The following is a 25,379-nucleotide window of genomic DNA, read 5'->3' on the forward strand; positions in this document are numbered from 1 at the left end:
AAGCTGAAACGTGATTACGCCGCGCATTATGGCCAACTACGTTTGGCATTCAAAAGTTGCAGCCAACTAGACTCCAGTTAGCATTAACTTGCTCTCCAAAAAGCATTTAGGCCAAAACGGCAGCCATGCTCTTGAACCTGAAAGTCTTTGAATAATTTTATTAGCAACTTTTGGCCCCGACTTTTGGACCATGTTTCCTAATTAATTCTCTTGGTCGAGTATTTTGCGTGGTCTCTAGGGGTTTTCGGGCTTAGTCGGGAGATACGAAACTCGAGCTGATGGTTTTAATGGGGTTTTTGCTGCGGATTTTAATTGTAACGAAAAGGGTTGAATAGGCTATAACAATGGAACCAGCACAATAAACATTTGGTTAATTTTACCTTAAAATTTAATATAAATGTGCCATCGTCGCGAGTTTTGTATGTATTTAAGAAGGTTTTTGTTTGATCTCATGTTATTTACGACCAATAGTAGTAGTAGTGTTGCTGGCAAAGCGTGTACCATTATTGATCTTCGTTAAAAATCACTGCACAAATGTCAGAAGTGTTCTGATTGAAAACAGTGGATTGCCAAACACCACGATCAAAGCGTATCACAGAAAAAATTGCCTCAATGTGCATTTTTTTTGCGTCCTGGTCCGTTAAGTTCTCATTTCAGAGAGACTTAAGGCATATAATATCATATTATTTCAGAACTCAATAATTTATTTCTCCATCAAGAATAATTTTTAAAGTATGAAACACAAAACTCAACAATGTTGTAAAACCAATTGTTTCGATATTTCAGTACAGAGTGTCGAACAATTTTTAAGTTCCTCTGCGGCATAAAAGCAAAGCAAAGTCATAAAGTCCTGCTGCAAAAGGAAAATATTTATTGTTATTGCCATTGCTAGTTTGTTGCTACTGGCAAATAAATAATAAATTCTGAGAGAAAGTGGAACAATATGGTAACAAAATAATGTTTAAAAGCATGGACCAGAACAGGACAATTCTCCAGTAATTTACAAAAGCCATAAATTTGGTGCCGAAAGGTACGCAATCGGAAGATGATATGGATGATTGTATGCGATAAATAAACTTATGGTGACAGTTTAATTATGCCTAATTGCCAGGACTTATATCGCGGCCCTAGAGTTTGCAAACTCGGCCACTGATATGCAAATCTATGAATATTTAGTAGATGTGCGTATGCAAATAGAGTGACTTCATGGGTGCTCGAGCAGGGTCGCGTATACGCCGCGTTGCCCATGGACACCAATCAATCCACACTTTGTCCCCATTAACTCGGTAAACTGTCAACTGGTTTACCGAATATAGCCCAACAAATGGTTTATGGTCTTTTAGTGAAATTGGTTGTGACAATGTGCAAAGGTCGTTAAGAAGTCTGTGGCGAAAATTACATTTCATTTTGATACGACAATTATGTCGCGCATATTTTACAAGGGTAGAGTTTCAGTGGCCAACGAACAGGAATTTAAGTTACGCCTTGTCCTTCGCCTCAATCGATTGCAATTGATTTTCACTCGTTAAATGTGCACTTAAACACGATACCCCAGATTATCAATATGTTCATAAAAATGTTTACGGTTTTTGTCCCGCCTTAAAGTCTTTTTTACCCCAGACGCAGATGCAGACGCCCCGAGTCATAACTAAGTATATTTTCCTTCGAATTTCATTTTTTATTTTATGGCATCATATTATTTTACGATCGAAGTTTTGCTCACTCGCGCCTTAGAAATATCTGCTTTATATGTTGTCAATTTTTACGGCCAAGTCTGCCGAGTAAAAGTGTTTTTCTTCCTTTTCCCGGCATTCATTGTTGCCTCATATATTATTTATTTGCTGCGCACTAAAAGTTTGCCAAGCCAAGGCGAAGCACAGAAAACCTAGCCGTGTAATATGCATAAAAGAAAAGGAGGAGACCTCGGACCAGGACATTTTAGCAGTGTTACTCATACGCCGCGTTGGCTATATAAATAGAACCATTCAGCTAGGCGAAAAACACCACTTTTTCATTAACAAAAGTGTCGTCGTGGGGAAATAGAGGCTAGAATGGTTGAGCAGCAATTGCCTTATTGATTTTTCTGCACAGAAAAGGCCAAGTTGAGATACGTTCTTGAACTTGAGGGCCCCTATATAATAAGCAAAACTATTTCCACACTGTTGCCCAAGTTAAATTGCACCACAACCATTTCTGATAAATGGCTAAATTTATTTGCAAATCCGCAGGCTGCTGAGTTGGCAGCTGCTTAGCTAGCATACTTACACATTTATGGCCAATGCCACGTCAAGATATTATTCGAAATGGTAAATGCACAATACGTAAATGCAATTTGCAGCGAGGAAAGCACACTCACATTGCCACATCGCCACAAATGGAAATCCGTTGGTCGCAGATGAAGGGACGAAAGATAACCACGATGCAGACGACTGAAAAGCTTTTCCAGTGAAAATCCACTTGTGACTGGCGCATTTCTTCGACTCTGGCCCAGAAGTCTTAGGCCACATCTCAGTTTTGCATATCCAATTTAGCTGGCGAGTGCAATTTGAGGTATACATATATCTGTATCTGTTGACTGGGAAATGGCAACACCATAGTCAGGTGCTGCCTGCGATTTCAATATTTTGTATTTGAGCACTTTGCCCATCCGCGAGCCAACCACAGTTTTCCCAAATTGATTTGCTTATAGGGGCAGCAGGGCGGCAGCCCGGCACATTTGCGCGAGTTTCCAGTCATTTTCACAATTTTCACTCATGTGCAAAGTATGCATAACATCTGCCCTTTACCTGAACATTTCGTGGCATGTGTGAGAAATTAACCTGGCTACACTTGTGACACAAACTAATGCAAAATGAAATTTCGCTTTTCTTTAATTAAGTTCCTGGGGGGTAAAATGAAACTTGGTCTGACACTTCAAACTCTCACCTTATCACAAAAACTTGTAATTAGTTAGAAAGCCTTTTGATTACATTGCAATGGGTCTTATGGTTATTGCTACAATTTCTAAACAAAGTCTGATAATTAATTTTCAAGACTTGCCGTTTATATCTCAACTGAATTTTATTAGACAAATATCCATTTAACCCAATGGACTCAAAGATCTGGTTATGACCTGTGTGAAACACTTTCTTGTTCGGCTTTTCGAGGCACTATAATTGAATTGGTATTTCGGTCTGTTAAATAATTCAATAGCCAGTTATTGTCTGTTTGCCTAGAACTGGAAAATATAATAATTAGCCCCCAATTATGTATGACCTGACTCAGGCCACAAAGCATGTTTAAATTTATTTCCAATTTGATGCGGTCGGCCGGCTTAAATGTTCATTGCTTTATGGGTTTCATTAAATTTCTGCGGTTAAACGATGGAGGCACTTGTTTACACAACTCTCATTCGGTTTCAAATCAAAATGAAAAATGGAAAACTTTTTACCCGTAACATGCCGACATGGTTGGCCAAAAGTGTGCGTTTCGTACGGTTCGAGTGTGAAAATTGAGTGAATCGCACATAAACAAAAGGGAAAGTTTTCATGCATTTGCAATGCGAAAAGTTTATCCAGGGAAGTTCAAGGCAGCAGCCGTCATGACCATGGTCAACCTTTCAGAATTTTTCACTTTTCTCCACTTTTCAGGTGAGAGAAATAGCTGCCTCTGGGCTGCCTGAACGCTTTTCCACATTTTCAATTTTCCAGCTCACAGAGAGGTGTTTGTAGGGGGGTTGCTGAGCCGTAAGTGCTGTGATGAAGTGCGCCCGAGTTATCGTCGGGACGAGCTGCTGCAAAAGCCAGATTAAATGTATTTTCCATTACTGTTGCATGCTACTTTCGGCCAAAGTTGACACAGACACCGAGACAGCTCACAGCTCACAGCTCTTCTCAGCCGTTCAGTTTTGCAAGTGGCCAATAGTGTGAGTGGGCCAAATGGATGCGGCTGAGTTGGTTCGAGCTAGGTGTGTGTCGCCTGAAAGCAAACTCAATTTTCCGCCTTAATATTAGGCAGCTGATGGGCCTAGTTGCTCACGTCCTCTTATTTGCGAACCATTAGATTGGGTAATAAAGAAGTTGTAGCGTTTTCTTAATTTAAAAGTGAAGTCGGTTGAACTTAAGATTTAGTTTAAGTTAAAACCTTTTCTGAAACCATATAAAAACATTTTAGCTACCAGAAAACCTGCTTTCGGCAAACCCACTTTTTGTGAAAGCGTTCATTTTTAATTAACGTGCATCATCAACACGAATTTGTATAGGTGCTTACTTTTAGTATTTTTGACAGGCTGTTAATCCTTTAATAATACCATCTTGAAGAGGAACACAAAATAATTACAGAAAGTACAGAAACTTACTTGAGTACAACTTTAATGTCAAAAGGTTATTGCAAATCTGCTGGCACTGAAAATTTGGAGAACTGCTTTCCTCAAGAGTGAAGCCAAACTTAGTAAACTAGCAAGCGCCGATTCGCAGGATTCTTCAAGTTTAGGACTCGCCCTCAGGCTCGGTGAACGAAGGCTGTTTGGTGGCCAGTGGTGAACCGTTGGCCGCGTTTCCGTCATCCGGATTATTGGGAACCGTTTTGCCGCCAAGGGCAAGGAGAGCATCCGGCGACATCTCCTGGCCCGCTTCCTCCTCCTCGCCTTCGCCCTCATCGAGTAGTTTTTCCTCAGGCTCCGGCGGCAGCCAGCAGGTTCCCTTGACCAGGCGGTCCTCGATCTCGGCGATCTCGTTCTTGTAGTACTGATTGAAGTCCGGTCGCTCCCATATGCTCTTGACCCACTGCAAGTTGAAGTCCATTTTGGTGCAGCAGCAGAATTTGCGCGACTTGTGGCACTTTGGACACTTGGCTGGCTGGCGAGCAGGATGTGTGTACTGCTGCTTCTGCTTTTTCTTGCAACAATATGGACACACGTGCTTGGGTTTCTTTTTGGTGGAGGTGCAGGGAGTCGGTTCCTTGGCATAGACCAGATGACCCCGCTTCTTGGCGCAGAAACAGCAGTTGCAATCATCGCCCTCCGGCTGCCTCTTGCGCGTCTGCATGCGATCGTAGAACTTCTTGAAGGCTATCTTGATCTTGGCCTCGTAGGCCAGCTGCTCGCTGCAGGAGAGACCATCGAAACGGGCATAGGATTCGGCTGACTTCCTGGCTGCATGGACCCAGACACACTCATCATTATACGAGGGTCTGCCCTGCTCATCGTAGGTCAAGTCCTGTTTTGGCTCGTAGTAGAAGGCCTTAAATCCCCTCTTGATAATGGCGTAAGCCAAGTGGGCCTCCACCTTGTTCATCAGCGACTTCTTCCCCAGCTCGTGGAACAAATCCTCCTTTCTCAGCCGCTTCTTGGGCGTGGTATCTATGCAATAGCACACCTGATCGTAGTGCAAGAAGGCATATGTGATTATGTCCACAGTTGACTTCGCTTTGCACTCGTGCAGTCCACAGATAATCATCACCTGGGCCAAGGTGTTGGCCAGGTCCAGGACATTTTCCAGGAAAATCGAGGAGGCATTCACTTCACCCAGGCACTTGCACTGAGTGTGCTGATCGATGATTCCCAAAGGAGCATGCCTCTGGCACTCCTTGTGCTGGCAATTATTCCGGCACCGGAAATCGGGCATCGCATGATGGGCCTGCATCGCGAATCGGTCTTACCTCTTTTTTTTATGCTGTCTGCTACTCCTTGCAGCATGTAAAATTTTCGAATTTTTACCTAAAGGTTTTTTGTAGCTAGTTAATAAAACGAGATAAGCCAAATGAATGTGTAAGGGCGACTGTTCGCCTGACAGCATTTTAAATGATCAATTGCTGCTAGATTGCGAGTTTTTCTCTTTTAGTTAACCAAAAAAGTAATATTTAAATGTATTTTCTTGGACATTTCCATATTTATAATGTACAAATGAATAATAAAATTATTGTACTAAACTAATCTAAGCTCGCAATAAATTTTAATTTGTAAGAGACCATAACAATCAAATTCTGCTCCGTTTTTCAAAGAATACAATATATAAATTTAAATTATGAAAACTAGTAGATTTTCTGATAGTTACAAAAGCATAATATGACCTCTTATAAAAATATACACTTTTATTTGAAAATTGTTTCGTATTTTTAAGGTATTAAGACATACAGCATTTTATAAAACCAAGGTTCTTGTGCTTCTATTCCCAAAACAAACATGAGTGTCAGTTAGCAAGGCAAAGCCTCAGGATTTTCTTCAAATTTGGTTACTTCCTTGGCTCTTCGTGTTGTCGGGGCCAAGCGGCATTTGATACGGCATAGATTGTTTGAGTTGTGTTTTCGTTTGTTTGCCCATTCCTTGTAGACACGTATAAGTTTCGATGGGTCAAATATTTGTAAAGCCAACAGTGGAAATTTTCAGGGAGCCGCCAAGTAGACGGCGCGACATTTCATTTCTCTTTTTGCGGCCTTTGTAATGGATGTCCTTTTTTTTGGGCAGGATACATTCGTAATTGTTGATGACGGCATTGAGTCAGTTTATGATTCATTGGGGAGTGGAAAATGCGTCTGGCAGTGGCATAAATAAAATACGACATCCTGAGCTCGTTCCCAGGGGAAACGTCAGCGTAAATACATCAAAGAATTTATTAGACAAGCTTTGCCATATCCGTTTCCTGTTGACAAATGCCACGGGACCCGAAAAGTCATCTTATAATATTTATTCTAATAGAAAAGGCGAAAGGAAAAAATTGCTGACGAATGTAAATCTCCATTTGCTCAACGTCCTTCCAAGTTGACCCCTTGGAAACCATGGAAATTGTTGTACCTCAACGTTTTGGCCATAAGTGTAAGAATGCTGGCTTAAATCGCAGAGCATAAAAGCCCCATAATCTGTCGCAGGCAAAAAAGGGAGAAAAGTCGTAACAACTTTGTTAAACTCATAATGAAAAAGCAGCGCGATGCGGGCCTGAAGATGAGCGATTTCAATCCACATCCTTCGGGCTTTTGTTTCTTTTCCCTTTAAGCTGAAATGCAACTACGTAACTCATAAAACTTGAGCAATCGCGCATAAATCTTGGCTAGACAAAATGGCCAACTGTTGTTGCTCAGGCCTTATCGGCCGGACTTCGTTAGCCGGCAATTTTTCTTGGAAAAATGGAAAGGCACCCCACAAGAAATTTATATTCCTTTCTATAACAATAAAAGTTGACAGCATGGAACTGACACGTGGCCATGGTCAGGTGGCAATAGGAGTACCTGTCTGCCGGATAAAGTTACAAACGAAACCATTTTTCTGAAGAGAAATAAAATACCTTTGGCCACTGTTCTATGCACAGCAAATGGCACCAAATGGCACGAAATACATCTGTAGAGATTTATACAACAAATCAAATTATAGAAAATCCGATCAGTCACTCTCATATCCCAATTTATATATTTAATATCCATTTAAAATAAATATATATAGATGTGAGAACATTCTAGCCATTTTAAAAGTAATAATTATTAAGCTCTGCTTAAGTTGTTGCAAAACAAAATTTGTGTGGCACATTTTTAAAACTGTTTCAATATGATTCATATTTTTTTTCACATAACCTAAAGTAAGGATTAAAAGCACACTTTGATGTGTCACAATTTGTTTGATAGGATGATAAATAGTGGTTTTCAATCAATTTTGAGACGGTGTACACTCTGTTGATCTTTTCCGCAGGGCTGGTCCCTAAATAATCCAGCAGACGAAGCTTTTCATATCTTGCAGCTTTAAAAATATCAATCATCTGAATTTCGGGACCATCCAGATATAAGCCCAGCTAACCCACATTTATAACCCGCTTAGACTGTGGCACGTACCTAAAATTAGTGCCTGCTCGCCACAAATACACACTCGCCCGTAACGTCCACGTCATTCGCATAAAACCCTTTAATGGTTATGCAGGCACCAATTACCATTAAAACGGACAGCCTCGCCTGAAATGTATACATGCACATACCCGATCACATATAAAAAACGCTGCTGAAAAAAGTAGCGAAAATCAATATATATGTATGCCGTTTGAAGGACTCGAAAACGCAGCTGAGATTGAAAAATCCTCGAAACGGTGTGCGCGAATCGTTTTTTAGCTAAGCGACTGCTATGATTTCCTGCTTTTTGTAGCGGCTACTTGCCGTCGGTGAACGTGCCATGATTTATAATACTCTGTGATGGGGATTCACTCAAGAAATGAGTAACACAGTTACCGAAAGCTTTGTACAAGGGGGTCTTTCCAAATAAATAAATTAAGGTTTAATCCTTTAGGAAATCTTTCATTTTGTTTCAGGGGAAGGTAAAGTTTTCCCTAATGATTTCATGATTTTATGTTAAAATTAAAAATTTGTTTTGTTTTTTTTATGGTTTAGAGGTAATTTATTTGTATTTAAAAAATAATATAACACAACTTTGAATTCAATATTGACCTTTACTTCCAGTACATTCAGATTTCTTTTACTTGCAATTCCTTTAAATACAACTCCCTAAAGGACATATCCTCTTCGTTTCGAGAGAGCTAATATACTGAACAGATTTTTTGCCCTTTTCTGTGTGCACGGCCAAATGGCGGACATAAATCTACAAATGTGATAAATGGTTATAAAGCCAAGCGTAATGTTTATTTAAAATAATGATGATGATGAGCAGCTGCAGCTGCTTGCCATTACAGCACCTCCTCGCTGCTTTTCGTCCTTGTTTTTATTCGTGTATGTAAATGGCCCCGGACCTTCGATGGCTGCCCAAGTAGGATGTGCCATTGAGGCTCTGAATTTCGTTGGCCTAAGTGAGTGGCTCTTTTTAGCGCGACAGACAGCTGTTAAAGTTCAGCTGTCAATTATTCATAAAATTGCGCATACGTCTGCACTCATTACGCATTCGACGCGTATGCTACTCAGTTTTCATTTTTCCAGCGTTTTGTTTTTTTTTTACGTGGGCTCGGATCGCTTTCATTTCGCTGGTTCGTATTAATTTGATTTATACAGAAACCCGTGCGAAACACGTGCGACATTGGTCCTTTTTTATTCGGCTGCTTATATTTATTTGTTTTATGGTTAGGCTTTAACATAAATTTGCATAATTGAGCTCCAGACTGCTCCAATCTGAATGTTTGATTTATGCGCTGACTCCATTGAAAACTTTGCGGCTAAGTTGCTATAATTTCACGAAACCGAAAAACTTTTTCATAATTTTTTTGACGGCCTCTTATTATTTTGTCTGTAGGTAGATTTACATAATATGGTTGGTAGTCTAATGAAAATAAGTGGACTGTGGGAACTTCTTTTAGATATGCAAATGCGAGATTTTTGAGGCTTAAAATGAATATAATTAATGCTAAATTAAATAATTTTGGAACGTACCTTGGTTTGAAAGTGTTGTGTGTAGTTCTGAAGTATCGTTTTAACTTAACTAATCACCAACTTCAAGTTAAGCCCCTTGCCCAAAGTAATATCAAATCAATACACTGTTTCGTAACCTCAATAAGCCTCTTTGACAAATTGCCTCAAATGCCGATGGGGGGCCCTATCTCCAGTCATTGATCGGACAACAAATTATTTTAGCCCTGTCCCCTAAGGCCAATCAATGTGGTATCATTACAAAGCCATTAAGTTGGCCAATCAAAACCATGCAAAAAGGACCATAGAAAAACACCCACGGAGAAAACATGACTCAATGAAATTCAATCAGAGTGCCAGTCAAATGGCACAATTCCTCGTTTGCAGCAATATGCTGGTCCAATATTGATATGTCCTATTAAATTAGTAACCAATTAAAAAAGGAAGAAGCCTTTCGGCATTCGATAATTGCATAGTTAATGATCCTAGGCCTCAAACTCCAAGTCCATTTAAGAGACAGAAAGTCTAATGTTGATTGCCGGGAAAATTAGTGAAAAAGGAAACAGCAGCTCGAAAGGGCAATCGAAGTATTCCTCCTGGAAAGCTAAAATCGTAGGAAATGTCAATATCAGAGCCTTGGTACATTTTGGCCCTTTGATTGATTGATTTGCCTACGAGCCAAATGAATTCATCATCCACATTTGAGTGTATCCCCAGCACAAGCTAATTTATCATCTGAATCAATCGAAGAACCGGCAACGCAATTTGAACAGCTGAAAGCGATGAATTCGACGAAACTAATCAAATATGATGGCAGGTTACAAATAGATGGAGCTGGTTTTTCTCCCTTAAATAAGAAAAAGGTTCTAAAGCTAGTTTATGGAGATCTGGAATTGAAAAATAATTCCAATTTATGTATTTAAGCCAACTAACATCTTAAACAAGCATGTCAATATGATCAGCTTATTTTCCCAGCTTTCATATCTCCGAAAATTCAATTCCATGTGTCCCAGCTCAACCTTAATCAATTTATATTTTGACATTTTAAAAATGTTCTCCAAATGAATATTTCAGGCGGCCATTAAGGGCTCTAGGTGATTCTTGGAACATAATTTTGTGTGCGAGGCTGGCTCAGTAAATATTTGAAAAAGAATCACGTTCACAAGAAAATTAAAATTTTATTTCAGGAGGAACATCTCTGCACTGTGACCTTCTAGTCGACTTAAGCCAATTTCTATTTAATTGCCGGCTTTGTATTATATTTATATAATTAGATCTATATCAACAGAATTTATCATATAGCTTTTGCTGTTTATTCTTCTATATATTGATTCCCTTCTACTGTTGATTATTTCTCGTGCTCTGATGGATTTAAAACTCTTGCTTACGCCCTCGTGTGTTACACACATGTTGAACTTGGCTTAAATCCGCTGTTGCTTCGCCATTTTGGTTTGTCGCTTACGTGGTTGGCGCAGCTGGTGGTCCCAAAATCCGAAAAAAAGAAGAACTGGTGGTGGCCAATTTCAGGATGAGTGCCTTACTCTTCGGACTTCAAAGTCACTGCCAAACATGTGGGGCAGACGCGTTTTAATCTAAATAATTTATAAACTGTTATCTGCGCGCGTTGTGCTTTCGCCTAATGCTTCGCATGTTTTTTCTATTGTTCGCCATGTACGAGGACTACCTGTGGGTGGGCTTCTCCTGCCATCTTGGTGGCGCCACACTCCGGATTGAATTTACATATTTACATCCGGTTGGCAGGAACAAAACCATAAAAACCATATGTGTTCGGGATTATGGCTGTCGCCGCACTGAAGCGTTAAGCTGTGGAAAACGATAGAGGGATAGAGACTTTGTTGCGCCTTATCGCAGACAAGGGATCGGTTTCCCGGGTTTATCGATTAAATGGGTTGCGGTGAACATGTATTTAAAATGAAGTCCACGGCTTATTAGCGATTGATGGCTGAGTGAGGGATGTAATGGATCCTTGTAACACCTGAAGCCCAGATACCCATATACCTCAGCCATGAACCATTCTGCCCGTCTCATCAGCACCCGTCAAAAGCTGTCCCTGTCCTTGGAAAATGGAAGAGCTAGCTGCGACTTGCATTGCAGAAGGAGGACCTCATTGCCTATCCTTCGGCCCACGCTGTTTGTAATTTGCCCATTGAGTCGTGTGATTTCCACCAGGTGAAGGTAGCAAAAAAGTTTAAAAAAGAAAAAAAGCGGTAAAGAATAACAAAAATTGGCTTCTGTAACTTTTGTTGCCCTAGGCTCTTTTGTGCAAAAGGCAATATGGCATGAAAAGCACCAAAGAAAATGGCGCAAAAAGTCGACAACGGTAAATTGACTCCAAACGCATAATTTTTTTACGCCCCTGCTCCTCTGAAATACGCGCCCAATAGAATGCTAATCAAAACGAATGTTCGTACCATCTGTCAATTACAGCAACTTGCATACAAAACAGACAACATATAAAAGAGCAAACGACTACATTGTACTTCCGCAACGTGCCACATATTACGACTAATTTAGAAGAAGCGTTGGTAAACTTGAACTTGGCCAAACACTCGCCATGATTAGGCCCATTTATTTTGTGGCCTGTACGCTAATGTCTTGACATTTCGATGCGAAAGTTTGGGGGACAGCTCTGAACGCAGCTGATCAATTTGATTGAGTGGGAAAAGCTGTCAGTAGCACATTTGTTAGCAAAAAGAGGAATAATTAAATAAGAAGTTTGGAAATTTAGGCTGTTTGCTTACCGTTTTTAGTTTAAGAAAATGTGGCAGAAGAAAGCTTATAAGAGTTCTGACGGTTTTTAAAAGTTCTTACGGCTAAATTCTCTTCTAAGGTCTTGTTTATCTCACAGCCAAGTGTATGTAGTCTTAACCCTTTTTTGGGCTTATCGCAGTTGCTCTTGGACTAACATTTTCTAACATCCCTTTCTAAAATTCAATAACCCCAAACCATGCTGGTTTGTTAAAACAAAACTCTTCAAGTTGCGGTGAAAAGTTAAGCGCTTAAATTTACTGAAACCATTTAATTGCATCCGTCGCTTGTGTGGAGAAAAATGGGGATTAAATGTGAGAATAAGGGCGGAAAACGCAAACTGGAGTCTAAGAACTTGGCTTAAACGCACGACCGACGGCCAAAGGGGACCGCATGTCCTGCGTTCGCGTAATTGTCATAGCAACTCAAGTGGTAATTATTTTAGCATTTTTCCAGTGCAACGTGTGGATGGAATGGGGGCACAAAGTGCAAGGTCCTCGCTCGCAATTAACAAGAGGGAAGGCGAAAATGTCAGCCAGGACAAGGCATGGCAGCAAGACCTTGGTTCTATATTTGGGGCATAACTTTTGCATTTGGAAGCCAAGAATTTTATTCAAAAAATTTGTAAAGCAATGGGTCTTTGTCTTTGCGGGCTATATTTATTTATGAGCCCGCTCAATGGGTCAAGGTTTAAGTGACGCAGGAACCAAACTTTAACTCAGTCAACCCACAAACATCCATGAACAGCCATAAAATCAAATGGCATTTAAGTGGACCATCAATTTTACAGCTCGCAGATGGCAAGAGTCAATCCTCTATAGTTCTTCTTTTATATCCAAAGTGCGAACTCGGTAATTCAATTACCGTTCCAGCGAAAAAGGAAGCCAAAAGCTGAGAATTGTCAGAGTCATAAACACGTGAGTGCATAAACATTAATAATTCCCGGTATTATTTCCACACCATATCCCGAAAGTGAAAGCACGGAATGGAAGTCAAAGTCGGAAGCGGAAATTCCATCAATTTAATGACTTCCCGTCGACGATTTCGCAGCCATTGCCGTTGACATTGGCCATGGGGAATGGCTATTCGCACATCTGGGTCAAGGCTCCACTGTCCACTGACAACTGTAGGATATCGTTACAATCCACAGATTAAGATAGAGTTACACCGACACCCGTATTTATTACTGCAGCTGGCTTCTGCGCCTCACTGTGGCATTTGATAATTGCCTGCGGCACGACACCAGCACGTAAAGTTGCTGGCCAGGATTTTGAAGGCTCTGGAAACGATTCAGTAGGGGGTGTTAAGTGATCTGGAATTGACCTGCTGAGGGCACATATATTTTTCTATTAGTGAATACTGTCCTGCTTAAGTGGAAACCGGACTAAATAAATTACAAGATCATACAGCATTTTATTAGAACCCTTGCCCAAGTGGCACAGACCACTAACAATATAAAAATAAGATCTTTGTTTATTTTTATTTAATTGATGTATCATTTAGACAGTTTATAATTTTTTTGTATAAACTATCCCTTTTATACGAAATGAATGAATGATGCATTTTTTTTAAAAGCCTTATTCAAACTTAAATTCTACACAGAAAACCCATATGCCCCAGTTGCAGTGAGCATACCGTGGTAGTCTTTCATTTTGCAGGGGTGAAAATAAACGGGCAAACAAACATCCAAATAGCGATTAGGATCATGTGAAATGCTTTCGTTCCATTGTCGTAGTAGTGTCAGAGGGGCTTTTATTTCGTTTTGCCAGTTTTGCTCGCTTTTAAATTCAGAGTTTGTCATACGCTTTGTTGGATTCCATTCGCTTGGCATTTGTTTGCACGAAATTATTTTCATTCTGGCTCGTTGGCTCGTTGGGTGCCACGCTGGTAATGCGAACTTTGACTGGTGGCAAATATACATGCGAATATATCTGTCAGATACCGAATACATTCGAACAACTTTCTGTGTGATGAACTCATTTGGGGTATACGGGATAGCGGTTCTCCAAACGCCAGCCAATTGACAATTGTTGGCTTGGCATTCAGTTTGATTGCGTGAAGTGCAGCCACAGACTGTCCCGCCCAATTCGGGTATTTCAGACATTTCGCCATTTCAGCGATTCTGCCATTTTGTGAATATATTTTTGGTCGAGGGGTGTTTCGTTTTTTAGGGACTTTACCACAACGGGGACAGACAGACAGTCTCTCGTGTATGCTTATTTTAGTTTAATGACGCTGTTCTGTCTGTTCCCATGTTCAGCTGGATCCAAAGAGAAATATTATAAAAACTCTGTTTTCGACCAAATTTTTTCTACACACAAAACTGTTGTTGACAGATTGTTATGCTGTTGAGTTTTTGGCTTAGTCTTTTTTCAAAAAGTTTTTAGTTGAATTTATTTTAATAGAATGTGCATATACATTTTATTCATAATTGATGTGAAAAGGTTATTTGGTCGTTTTTGCTCTGGTATTTATTTAGTTTAGCGTAAAAGCATATAAGATAATTGAAATGAATTTACATATTCTGAACTCAAAGGAAATAACTTTAGCAATATTATTTAGCAAAGATTTTTGTGGAAAAATTAAGCCAGGATGTGCAGAGACGTATGCTCCGAACTGAAATATAATCACAAATTAATTAGGGTAAAACAATTCCTTTTTTAAATATCTTATTCAACGAGTTCATGGCCTTACAGTCACTCAATTTCTAATTCATCCCTCCGATTGTTCAAAATAGTTAATTCTCATTAACATCGTTGGTACGCGAAATCTAACTTTAACCGCACTTAATCAGGTTCCACTTAGCCACGCATGTTCAAGTTACCCGAAAATCAAATTCAGGACCCGAGATTGCGTTTCTCGTAACAAGCTATTTGTGACGGGTTGGGCCATTAAAATGGCGCTTGTGAGGTGAGGTCCTTTGCACCTTAACGATGTGCCCCCATTTCCGCTTCATTTCCCGCCAACAAATTTGCGTAAAAGAAATCAAGTTCCGCCCGGACACGCCTAAGCCCTCCAAACGGAACGAATTGCATTAGTTTTCCGCACCCACAGCTATTAGAAAAATGGAGAACGAAAAATCCGTGCTTTTATGATTGCAAGTTTTGCTGCACACACGGATTTTTCCCTGTAAGCGCTACCACACTTTAACAAAGGTATTTCCGTTATGGAAAGCGCATTTGTTTTTTGCACGCTTCCATTCGACATATTTTTGTTTTTAATGGCCAATAATAGTGAAAAGTTTACGGCAGACTTTGGAAGGTCATAAACTGGTTTCCCACCAAGTTTATTCTAGACTGTTGTTCTAAGCGATTTTGATTTTCTGGTTGTATGTTATTTTGGATACAGCTCACAACCTTTTCACAGTTTAAAAGAGCTACTGTTCCAACTAATCTGTTTTACAAGTTTAATATTAATAGGTCTTCGACATTTATATTTCATTTATGACTCGACCACAACCTTGCCGTTTATATTGACCTCGTTTGAATCCGTTTACTACTTGACATTTCCGAACCTCATTTAAAATTAAAATTAGAAAATGTCAGGACAGTCAAATATGCAACCATTAAGGACTGGTTTTCAGCACATCGCATGTTTTTCAAGTGTGCGAACAATGTCACCTGAGTGCGATTTAATAAAGTTAATGGACGTGCCTTGTGACTTGACATCCTTCTTATCCTGCAAATTAATTAGCTTACCCATTACTCCATCACCTTCACCTTATTTCCGATATTTTCCCAGTTGCATTTCGGCTGTACACATGCACAAGTGTTTATGCAGTTGGCTGAGTGCAATTAGCTTAAGCGGACTAATGGATATGGCTTATTAATGATTCAAAATGTAGCTAATAAATGTTTAAATTTGCGGAGTTTGAAATGCTCCATGCAAATAGGCTCTAAAGCTTAGTGTGCGACAGTAGGAATATTACATTGGTTTGAAGATTATCAACATTTGTAAAATAACAATGACAATGATTACAAGAGAACTGTGTTGCTTCTAGAAATACTGCCTAATTTGATATATCGACAACATTATTTAGCATTTTGCTTATCTGTACATGAGTTAGAATTTGACATTTTATTTAATTTGTTTAAATTGTGCGCTTCAATTTTTTTGGTCACACAATGAGATATGATGAGGATGATTCTTAATTAGAATAATATTTTCTGTATATACTAACTTTTTTATCAACACCTTCGTTATTTGCCACCTTAAATGGTGAGCGATTTCTTTGTCTTACCAACACCCCCTGCTCCCCACCAATCTGCACATTCCTCATTCAATACGTATATTCCGTTGCCCTTCGTGGTGGAGCACATTCACAGGCACTAATGCCAGACCAGAGCCATATCTCACACTCAGTTGGCCCGCAGCGTAAACGTGGCCGTAACCGTAACTGCGGCAAGACAATCGAAGCGATGTCGAGATGCATGTCCTCGAGGGCCGGATTCGGAGGGATATATACATAGGAATGTGTACTCCTGGTGCCACTAATAAATTACGTCAGAGTTCTGTTTTGTGTGTGCGTGGCATTGCATACAAATGTGCTAATTTATAAGGAAAACAATTAGTTCTTCTTGGTGCTGCTGCTGTTGGCCAACTATTGTTTTTGCCGCTGCAAGCAAACTGCTTTTCGCCCAACATAGCGACAAACCAAACACAAACGCCAACAACCGACTTACAGCCAAGGAAAGTAATTTTCATTAGTGAGCTACATACGCTGTTGGCCCATGGTGTGTGCAATTATTTAGTTGATATTGCGTATACGTCACTCTGTGCCGTTCCCTTTGTTTATTTCCCCACATGCCGTCGTGTTTTGCGGTTTGTTTGTCAGTTTGCCATAGTTGCCAACTTTGACTAGTCACTCTGCGGTTCGCATATGCAAAGCTTAATTATGGCCGGAATATTTTTGTGTCTAAAGAAAACCTGGTGCTGGTTGGTCAAGGGAAGTTGGCTAACCGCAAGTTTTCATGGAGAGTAATGAATCACCATGGGGCTGGCAGCATAATTGCGTTTTAATCAAAACGTTCATGAAGTGGTACTTTATTGCTGCACTTATACGTATAACACTCCGCGTGTTATACGTAATGCAATTATTAGTTGCCTTTGAAGGTATTTTTAATATTTAGATAATTAAAACTAATTAATTACAAAGTGCTAGTAGTAAATAACATTTCAATAAACTTCAATCGTCTTCACATTACAATGGAAACCCACAGTTAAATAAATTTCGTAGTTAAAGCACTTGATTATTCCCATGAAGGCTACTGTCAGCCAGTTAAAGGGAGCCACAAAACTCGCCAGAACTTTCGCCATCCCCTTAAAGTGAACTCTTGGTCATAACTGTACCGACATTGTGTCCTGGGCTGTCATGTCGAAACTTAGGCTGAAGATGCCGTTAGACCCAATATTCCCCAATTTCCAACTACCCAGATATAGACGGATATCGCCCTTCGACCATGAGCAGAATCCACCCCTTAACTGAAACACGCCCAAGCAATTGCGTGGGTCAGGTAAACTGCAATTGGCAGGCGGATGGGCCATAGATGCTATGGTAGCCACAAAGCAGCAGCTGATACAACATGCCCGAGCCAGGAGCAATAACTGTGTAGCATTGCGCATACGCCATGCGTGACAACGCCTGCTGCTGCTTTTGGTGCTTCGCAAATTGACACAGGAAAACTAAAATTCTGTTAGCTGGCACGCTGTCTGTGGCTTGGAATTACACTATGTGCCTTTTACCAATAAGTTTGGAAGCCATTCAATGAATATTTCTAAGCCCCTTAAAAGAAAATTTAACTGGCTTGTATACTTAGGAGAAAGTTTTTTTTGGTTTTTCAATTTTTCCAACCTATTTAGGTTGATGTTTCAGCCTTTTGCCACATAACAACATTCACAAAATTTTTAAAAATTATAAAAATGTTATATTTATATGGCTTCTTTGCGAATTTTACTTGACCAATAGTATGTTGCACATAAAATACAAGCTCTCCGCTGCAGAGAACTGCCGTTTTTGTTGCACGGTGTTATTACACATTTTTGTACGTCGATAGTGCCGGAGATTATTCCATAAGGAGCACGTGCAGCGCTTAGCAAAATGTTGAACGAGCTTCTGGATTTTGGCCTTTGGACATTGTCATACGGAAGCAACATTGTGTGCGACCAGGAGCTTTACGCGTCATTTAACTCTGGTTCGCCATGTATATGCTCATTATTATACCCGTTACTCGTAGAGTAAAAGGGTATACTAGATTCGTTGAAAAGTATGTAACAGGCAGAAGGAAGCGTTTCCGACCATATAAAGTATATATATTCTTGATCAGGATCAATAGCCGAGTCGATTTGGCCATGTCCGTCTGTCCGTCCGTCTGTCCGTCCGTCTGTCCGTCCGTATGAACGTCGAGATCTCAGGAACTACAAAAGCTAGAAAGTTGAGATTAGGCATACAGACTCCAGGGACATAGACGCAGCGCAAGTTTGTCGAATCATTGTGCCACGCCCACTCTAACGCCCACAAACCGCTCAAAACAGCCACGCCCACACTTTTGAAAAATGTTTTAATATTTTTTCATTTTTGTATTGGTCTTGTAAATTTCTATCGATTTGCAAAAAAACTTTTTGCCACGCCTACTCTAACGCCCACAAACCGCCCAAAACTGCTACGCCCACACTTTTGAAAAATGTTTTAATATTTTTTAATTTTTGTATTGGTCTTGTAAATTTCTATCGATTTGCAAAAAAACTTTTTGCCACGCCCACAAACCGCCAAAAAGTGGCCTTCGTACTTACACTAGCTGAGTAACGGGTATCAGATAGTCGGGGAACTCGACTATAGCGTTCTCTCTTGTTTTTATTTTTTATTTCTGGCCAGAGAGATGCCATGGAAGCAGGAAGCTGTGCGTTGACTTAATATTTTTGGCCTTTGTGAAACATCCATTATGTGTGAAGCACTCATTATGTGTGCACCGCACTCAGTGCTCACCTCCTTTATATTGAGAAGTCACATTTGACTGAGTTTGCTTAAAGCTTGCTTTTACATATGTGCAACATATGATTTGTTTCTTGAACATGCATTTTGTAAGCATGGGAAAGCAAATACTTTCCACAAAATTTTGTAAATAAAACTAGAGCACTTATCCCAGATTATGTCAGATTTTTTCTATCAAAGTCAAGTCCTTCCTTTTCCACTTCCAAATTGAATAAATTATTCAAGAAGCATTTCCACAAGAAGTTTGAATAGCCAATCCTTGGCATGCAACGTATCACGCTTAATCGTAAACCGAAAAGACATTAAAAATAATAAAGTATTCAAATAGCAATCAATTGCCGCATAAAACGAGAATAAAAACACGACTAAACTAAAATCGCCAACAAAATAAAGTCGAAAACAAACGCTTTCAATGCAACAACAATGTACAAAAGTTGTCCTTTTTATGCCACATAAAAGCCAACTTTAAGTGCGAGTGTTAAAGCCAGCATCGACATCTTTCAAGGGGGAAAAGGGCGAAAACCGAAGACGGGAAACCAAAGACGGGAGAGGCCAGAGCAACCAACCCTTTGGCTCATTTGACCTTTTCAATCTGAACACAACACGCACAATAAACCGAAACACTTTTCCCACAGTATTGTATCCAGTGAGCTGATTTTCTGGGGCTTTCTCCAAGAGGTAGGGGGAGACTTATTGGATCCCTCGGCCTGTCAATTAGTGTTGCCAAGCACATAAATTCCAATTGTTTTGACATTAACCAAAACATAATGAATCACACAAAATTAAGTTGTCTCGCGCGTGCCACGGTGGGTATGTGCAATGCCCGCCAAGTTGTTTCACCTTTCCTCTGGCCAAGGTGATAAGAATAAGGCTTTAATAAGACTGCTACCTCAAATAACCTATTAAACGTACTTTATTTTTCACTTTATTTGCCTAGTAATTCGCAACCATCTGGGGAGTGAAGAAATAGACGATTGAATAGAAAGTAGGTGAAAAAAGAAGAAGCGAAAACTCCGTCTAAACTTTAACAGAAAAATATTTCAAGTGGCAGGAAAAAAGTTCGCGGGACATGAACCTTTCCTTTGGCCGAAAATTAAATTAAACTTTTGTGCTTGGCCAAAAAAGATTTGATCTTTGAATGCTTAACTTTTTTTTAGCTGCCATAAAACAAAAGCCGAGCTAACAATTTTGTTTGCGGTAGGGATTAAGTCACATTTGGGAACCGTGGTAAATTGCGTTGGCAAATGAAAATTGTTTTCCAAAAATTTTGCGCTTCCACGTGCAGAACCTAATAAAACCAATTTGCTTGGACAGAAAAGATATGTATACAAAAAACAAACACAAAAATAAGTCTGCAAATTCGGCTTTACATATTTTATGATGTATTGTATGAAATATGTGGAATTTCAGCGAGAGAATGAACAATAAATTCAATTAACTTTCTCCTCGTTTCGTTCTATTCTTTTTGTGTGGTTGATGTTTTACTCTGATGGGGAAACATCATCATGTCCTTATCCTTTTCATTCTTTTACACTCCCTCATAAAACTGAAAGCTTCCTTAACGCCTTTTTATGAACAGCACAATATTGCGAGGGAAAATGTAAAGAATAAACAACATGAAAGCAAATTAATTTGCTTAATTATCAAAAAACATTTTCGTGATATTTTTATTATTTTTTTGCCGTTGCTTGTTTCTTAATTGTATTGATACTTTTTGTTTGTATCCAAAAATAAACCCTAATAATTTTTCATTTCACGGAATTTAAGTATACTTTTATAAATTTTAAATATGCAACAAATTTAAATACCAGAAAGTTGGCTGATTATTATCCATCAGTAAAATTTAAGCCACAAATATTTATATTTAAATATTAGGATTCAAAACAGATATATGCAATTGCCACTAGTTTAGTAAAACTCTCCTTAAAAAATGATTTATCTGTGAAGACAAATGCATTGTTTAATTTTAATAATTGAAATTAAAATATTCATTTTAGGAAAATATGCAATTAGAAAAAGCAATTATGAATTTTTTTTTATTACATTTAATAATACTCTGTGGGTTGCAAATGAATTCTGTCAATAATTAAAACAATTATTTAATATGGTCCGTTGAACTGAACTTATTCAGTTCGATTAGAAGCAGAAATAAACAGCGAATAACAATAAATAATTGTATAAAATGAACTAATTCAGTTCGATTAGACGCAGAAAATAAACAGTGAATGACAATAAATAATTGTATAAAATGAATGGTAAATAATCGGCTTACACAGTCTAAACCAATAAATATAGTGTTTGCGTACTTGTTTCTAATGCGTTTTCTCAGCTTTAAGCTTTTGATTTTACTTGCTTAGCGACTGACACACAGATTTTTTTTTCATGTTACGATTTCAGAAGCCTGTCATCCATATGAGCCCTTCAAGTGTCCGGGGGATGGTAATTGCATTTCCATCCAATATTTATGCGACGGTGCACCCGATTGCTCTGACGGATACGATGAGGACATGCGTCTGTGTACGGCGGGTAAGTCATGTTGCAGGTTTCAGGATATTGCCGGCTGAACTGGAATTCTATTTGAATGGTTGCCAGCTTATCATCAATAATTCGCTTTACCATGGCCCATTGGGCTTTTGCCTGCGAAATGAGAATTTGCGAAAAGGAACTCTGCCTAAATTAGCTTAAGAAGAAAAAAGAAAATTTCAGGAAATGAGCAACCAAACTTGAAACATTCTGCTGTTTCAAGTCATGGCCAGAAATGGGTTTTGAGCCAGAAGCGAGACGGGAACTTCTCCTTGGTCGTGTTGCATTCTAACATATTTTGTGGAGCTTGCTTCTTACTGGCACCTAATCAAATTAGTCCAAGCTGCATCAAAGTTTCTGTACAAAATCTTAAAAACTTTCTCCGCTTGTTCCTTGTCCGTCAACTAAGGGCCAACTTTCAAGTGCAAGGGAAATGAGCTACTTGTCAAAATGCTAACGAAGGTTCGGCCGCAAAAAGAAGAATTTGTATAAAGGGTTCTTTAAATGAATAAAGTAATAATTAGCTTAGTTCTACCACTGAACTTTGTTCATTGCTTTTTAATGGGTATTGTTGATTTCAGACCTAAAAAAAATATTTAAAGAAATCACTCCATTGGTACATCTCCACATTCTACATCTTCCCACATCAATTACACTTGCCTTTGCAATCACGGAAATATTTACCGCAAATTAAAAAACAATTAAAACAAAACATTTATTTCATTTTCTTAATCGATACAGGATGTACATGAAAGGTAAATTAAAAAGAACAAAAAGAAGGAAGAGTAATGGCAGTGAAAGTTTTTATAGTTTCCCTAATTATGTCATGGATGGAAAAAATTAAAAAAATGGACAAATTCGCGTGATAAATTATAAAATTCGTTACGCATACACACAGGCAACAAAGGCCGCATAAATTGGGCGGAAAACTTTACTTTACGGCAGAGGAGAGATTCACCACCCACCCGCTGTGCCCGCCGAAAACGGGAAATTCGAGACTTGAGGCCAAACAGCAAATTGTTGCTGCTAATTGCTGGCAATTCAGTTGGCTGAAAGTTGAGATACATCCCAGCACTTCACCTCCCACCCATTTGCCACTTTCCTCGCCCATTTTCCTTTTCTTTATCTTTTCCTGCCAGTTCCGGACACAATGGCATAAATTTTCACCACTTTTCCGCCACTGTTTGGCTCGGGGGAAAAAAAACTATTTTCGACAATGAAATCATTTAGGAAGTGTCGGCTGCTTTGGCGCTGGCTTAAGTTATTGCTTCAACCTCGGCGGTCTTTGATAAATTATTCGCCTAGTTTCTCATTATTATCCCCACGACCTCCTCTTTTCCTGGAATACTCCCTTTTGCTTGGCAGCTAGGCAACAGTTGATAGACAAAAAAGTCCTTTGGGGCCAAATTTATCGCCGGACCATATTTCGTTTAATGAGTGGTGTTCTCAGAACACTTTTAAGGCATAATTGTTCTCGTATTGACGAGAAACAAAACTAAAACATCATAGAATTTATTAGGTATATTTTAATAACAAAATACAAGCCGTTTATCATTTTGTATCCGAAAATGATTTTCTTAGGTCTCAACTAAAAATAGTGGAACATTAAAGCTCCGTAATACTTATATGTTACCTATTCATTTTAAACATACAATTTTAACCGCATATTTGTAATTCCCCAGCAATTTTCATTTTCGCATCCGTAATATGTTTTTCATATATGCAAATTAAGAAAAATATTTTTAAAGCCACTTATGCCCTTGGCCAAAGTCATCATTTGATGGCCGAAAAAGGGCATGCAAATACAGAAAAAAGAGTTAAAATGCAATAAAGATGGTTTGAAAACTTTTAACACACTGCATTCAAACACCCTTGGGAAATTAACATATTTTTGCATATTCTTTATCAGCCAAAGGCTGCGGAGAAAGTTTAAAAATGTTAGCCCACGGGTGAGAGGGAACCCCTGAGCCAGAATGGCCACGTAGACTTAATCTAAACTGCTGATATACATCGTCCGGAATATGTAACAAGTTAAAGGCAAACAACAGGCGACAGTCCCAGCTCCCAGCTCCCTCGGCCACCCATCCCCACCCGCCAATTGACTTTTTTCCCCCGAGCAAAGAACACAGTACATGGAGCCACCGAAGCTTATGCAGACGACAGAAGAGGCTGAGGGTTTTCACGAGATTCGATTTAAGAATACCCAATATAGTAATTCAGGAAAATGTGGAGCACACAGCCATATAAACATGAACCAATTCATTATTACTAATTAATTTTATTACTATTATTTTCACTTAATTCAAGTAAATACAGTCAGGAGGTGATATACAAAAAACCTAATATTTCTTTCAGAAACCATAATAGTTTTGATATTTACTTTTTTGATTTAAAAGGTTATAAAATAAATGACAAGTTCTTTTGTTTTCATTAACATTAACTATAAAATAATCTAATAAATTCCGCGATTTATAATAATCATTTAAAAAATGCAGTAAGAAGCTAGGAACCATGTAATTTAGATTAGTTTAGAAAAAAAAACAGAAAAAGAAAATGCCCTGGCAAAGGGTTTTTTCGTCAGATACCGCATGCGAAGCTAATTGTTCACATTAATCTTGATGACAGTGAAACAAAAAAGCAACAGTCACCACATAACTAAGGGGTATGAAAAGTGCAGAAATGGGAGGGGCAAAATGGGTTGCAAACGCCGCCATTTGCATAACAAATACAGTCAGTAACTGTACCAACACACACACGCACACACTCAGATCGAGAAGGAGACCCATCTAGATACATACATACGTGTCCTTGCAGCCATTAAAAATGCCAGCATATGTAAGTGAGCGGGGAGGAAGGTGCACCAGTGGGCTAACAAGTGCAGTCAGTGGGCTAAAAAAAAAGCGACGCCAAGTGCCGTAAAGTCTGCCCTTTGTGCATGACTGAATTGAGAGACTGGGTGAATGACTACCTGACTGACTGACAGACTGACTGACTGACTTACTGACTGACCCATAAATGTTTGCCGTAGCCAAAGAAAATACAAGTAAACACAAACAGAAATGGCGGTAGGGAAGAAATGTGAATAAATGGGGAAAAACGTATTCACCAGGAGCATGAAAATTGAATGGAATATACATACATATATATATGCTCCTTTATTCGGAGCAAGTGGCTCGAAGTGAAAGAATTCCTGCGAGTGGCTTTGTCGGCAAATGCAAAATAAAAGCTTTAATTCTTCCAAAACTAAACAAGATTTATTTGAATTTCATTTATAGAGTTCCATGGAAATTTAATTAAATTTAAGTCCCTTCGAAATCCTTTCGTTTCCAAATGACTTCATTCAAGTTGTCAGTAAAAAATCACAAGCTTTAAATCGAACACTATGTGTATCTTTAATACTAAATTAATTTTTAAAGCAAGTGTTTCCCTTTACACTGGTAGGCACAATTATTTTGACAAAACGTTCTTTCGTGTTCCTCAGTACTCTTTTATCAGCAGCGTTCAAAGAGTGCGCAAAAGTTCATAAATAGCATATTAATAATAGCATATAAAAAAAGTAGCAAGAATTTTAGTTCAAGCTCAAGATCAAAGAGTACTGAGAAACACGAAAGAACATTTTGTCAAAATAATTGTGCCTACCAGTGTATGTACATGTACACATTTCTATAGTTCCCTTTGAACTAAACGAAACAAAGTAAAGCAACAAAATCTGAATCAAAACAAAAAGTTGATACCGATTTTATAGATTTGCTCGTAAATGTGAGTTTATATTGTTTCCTAAATATTTAAAAAGCCC

The 25,379-nt window shown here is 38.9% G+C and overlaps 2 protein-coding genes across 2 annotated transcripts in view; one reads left to right on the forward strand and one right to left on the reverse strand.

Annotated features, from left to right (window-relative positions):
- The window catches only part of LOC6535692 (IDLSRF-like peptide), a 35,655-nt gene that overhangs the window by 3,600 nt on the left and 6,676 nt on the right, over positions 1-25,379 (forward strand). The window contains exon 2 of the mRNA XM_002096284.4: positions 21,458-21,586. Within this exon, the coding sequence (XP_002096320.1) occupies positions 21,458-21,586 (129 nt within the window). The remainder of the gene's footprint in view (positions 1-21,457; positions 21,587-25,379) is intronic.
- LOC6535693 lies at positions 4,333-5,762 on the reverse strand. Its single transcript, XM_002096285.4, has one exon. The coding sequence runs from the start codon at positions 5,619-5,621 to the stop codon at positions 4,467-4,469; it is 1,155 nt and encodes a 384-aa protein (XP_002096321.1). The 5' UTR covers positions 5,622-5,762; the 3' UTR covers positions 4,333-4,466.

The sequence above is a fragment of the Drosophila yakuba genome, chromosome 3R, assembly GCF_016746365.2.
Source record: "Drosophila yakuba strain Tai18E2 chromosome 3R, Prin_Dyak_Tai18E2_2.1, whole genome shotgun sequence".
Lineage (NCBI taxonomy): Eukaryota > Metazoa > Arthropoda > Insecta > Diptera > Drosophilidae > Drosophila > Drosophila yakuba.

Coding starts and splice junctions, on each gene's coding strand:
- LOC6535693 (XM_002096285.4), bottom strand. CDS start 5,621: ATGCAGGCCCATCATGCGATGCCCGATTTCCGGTGCCGGAATAATTGC.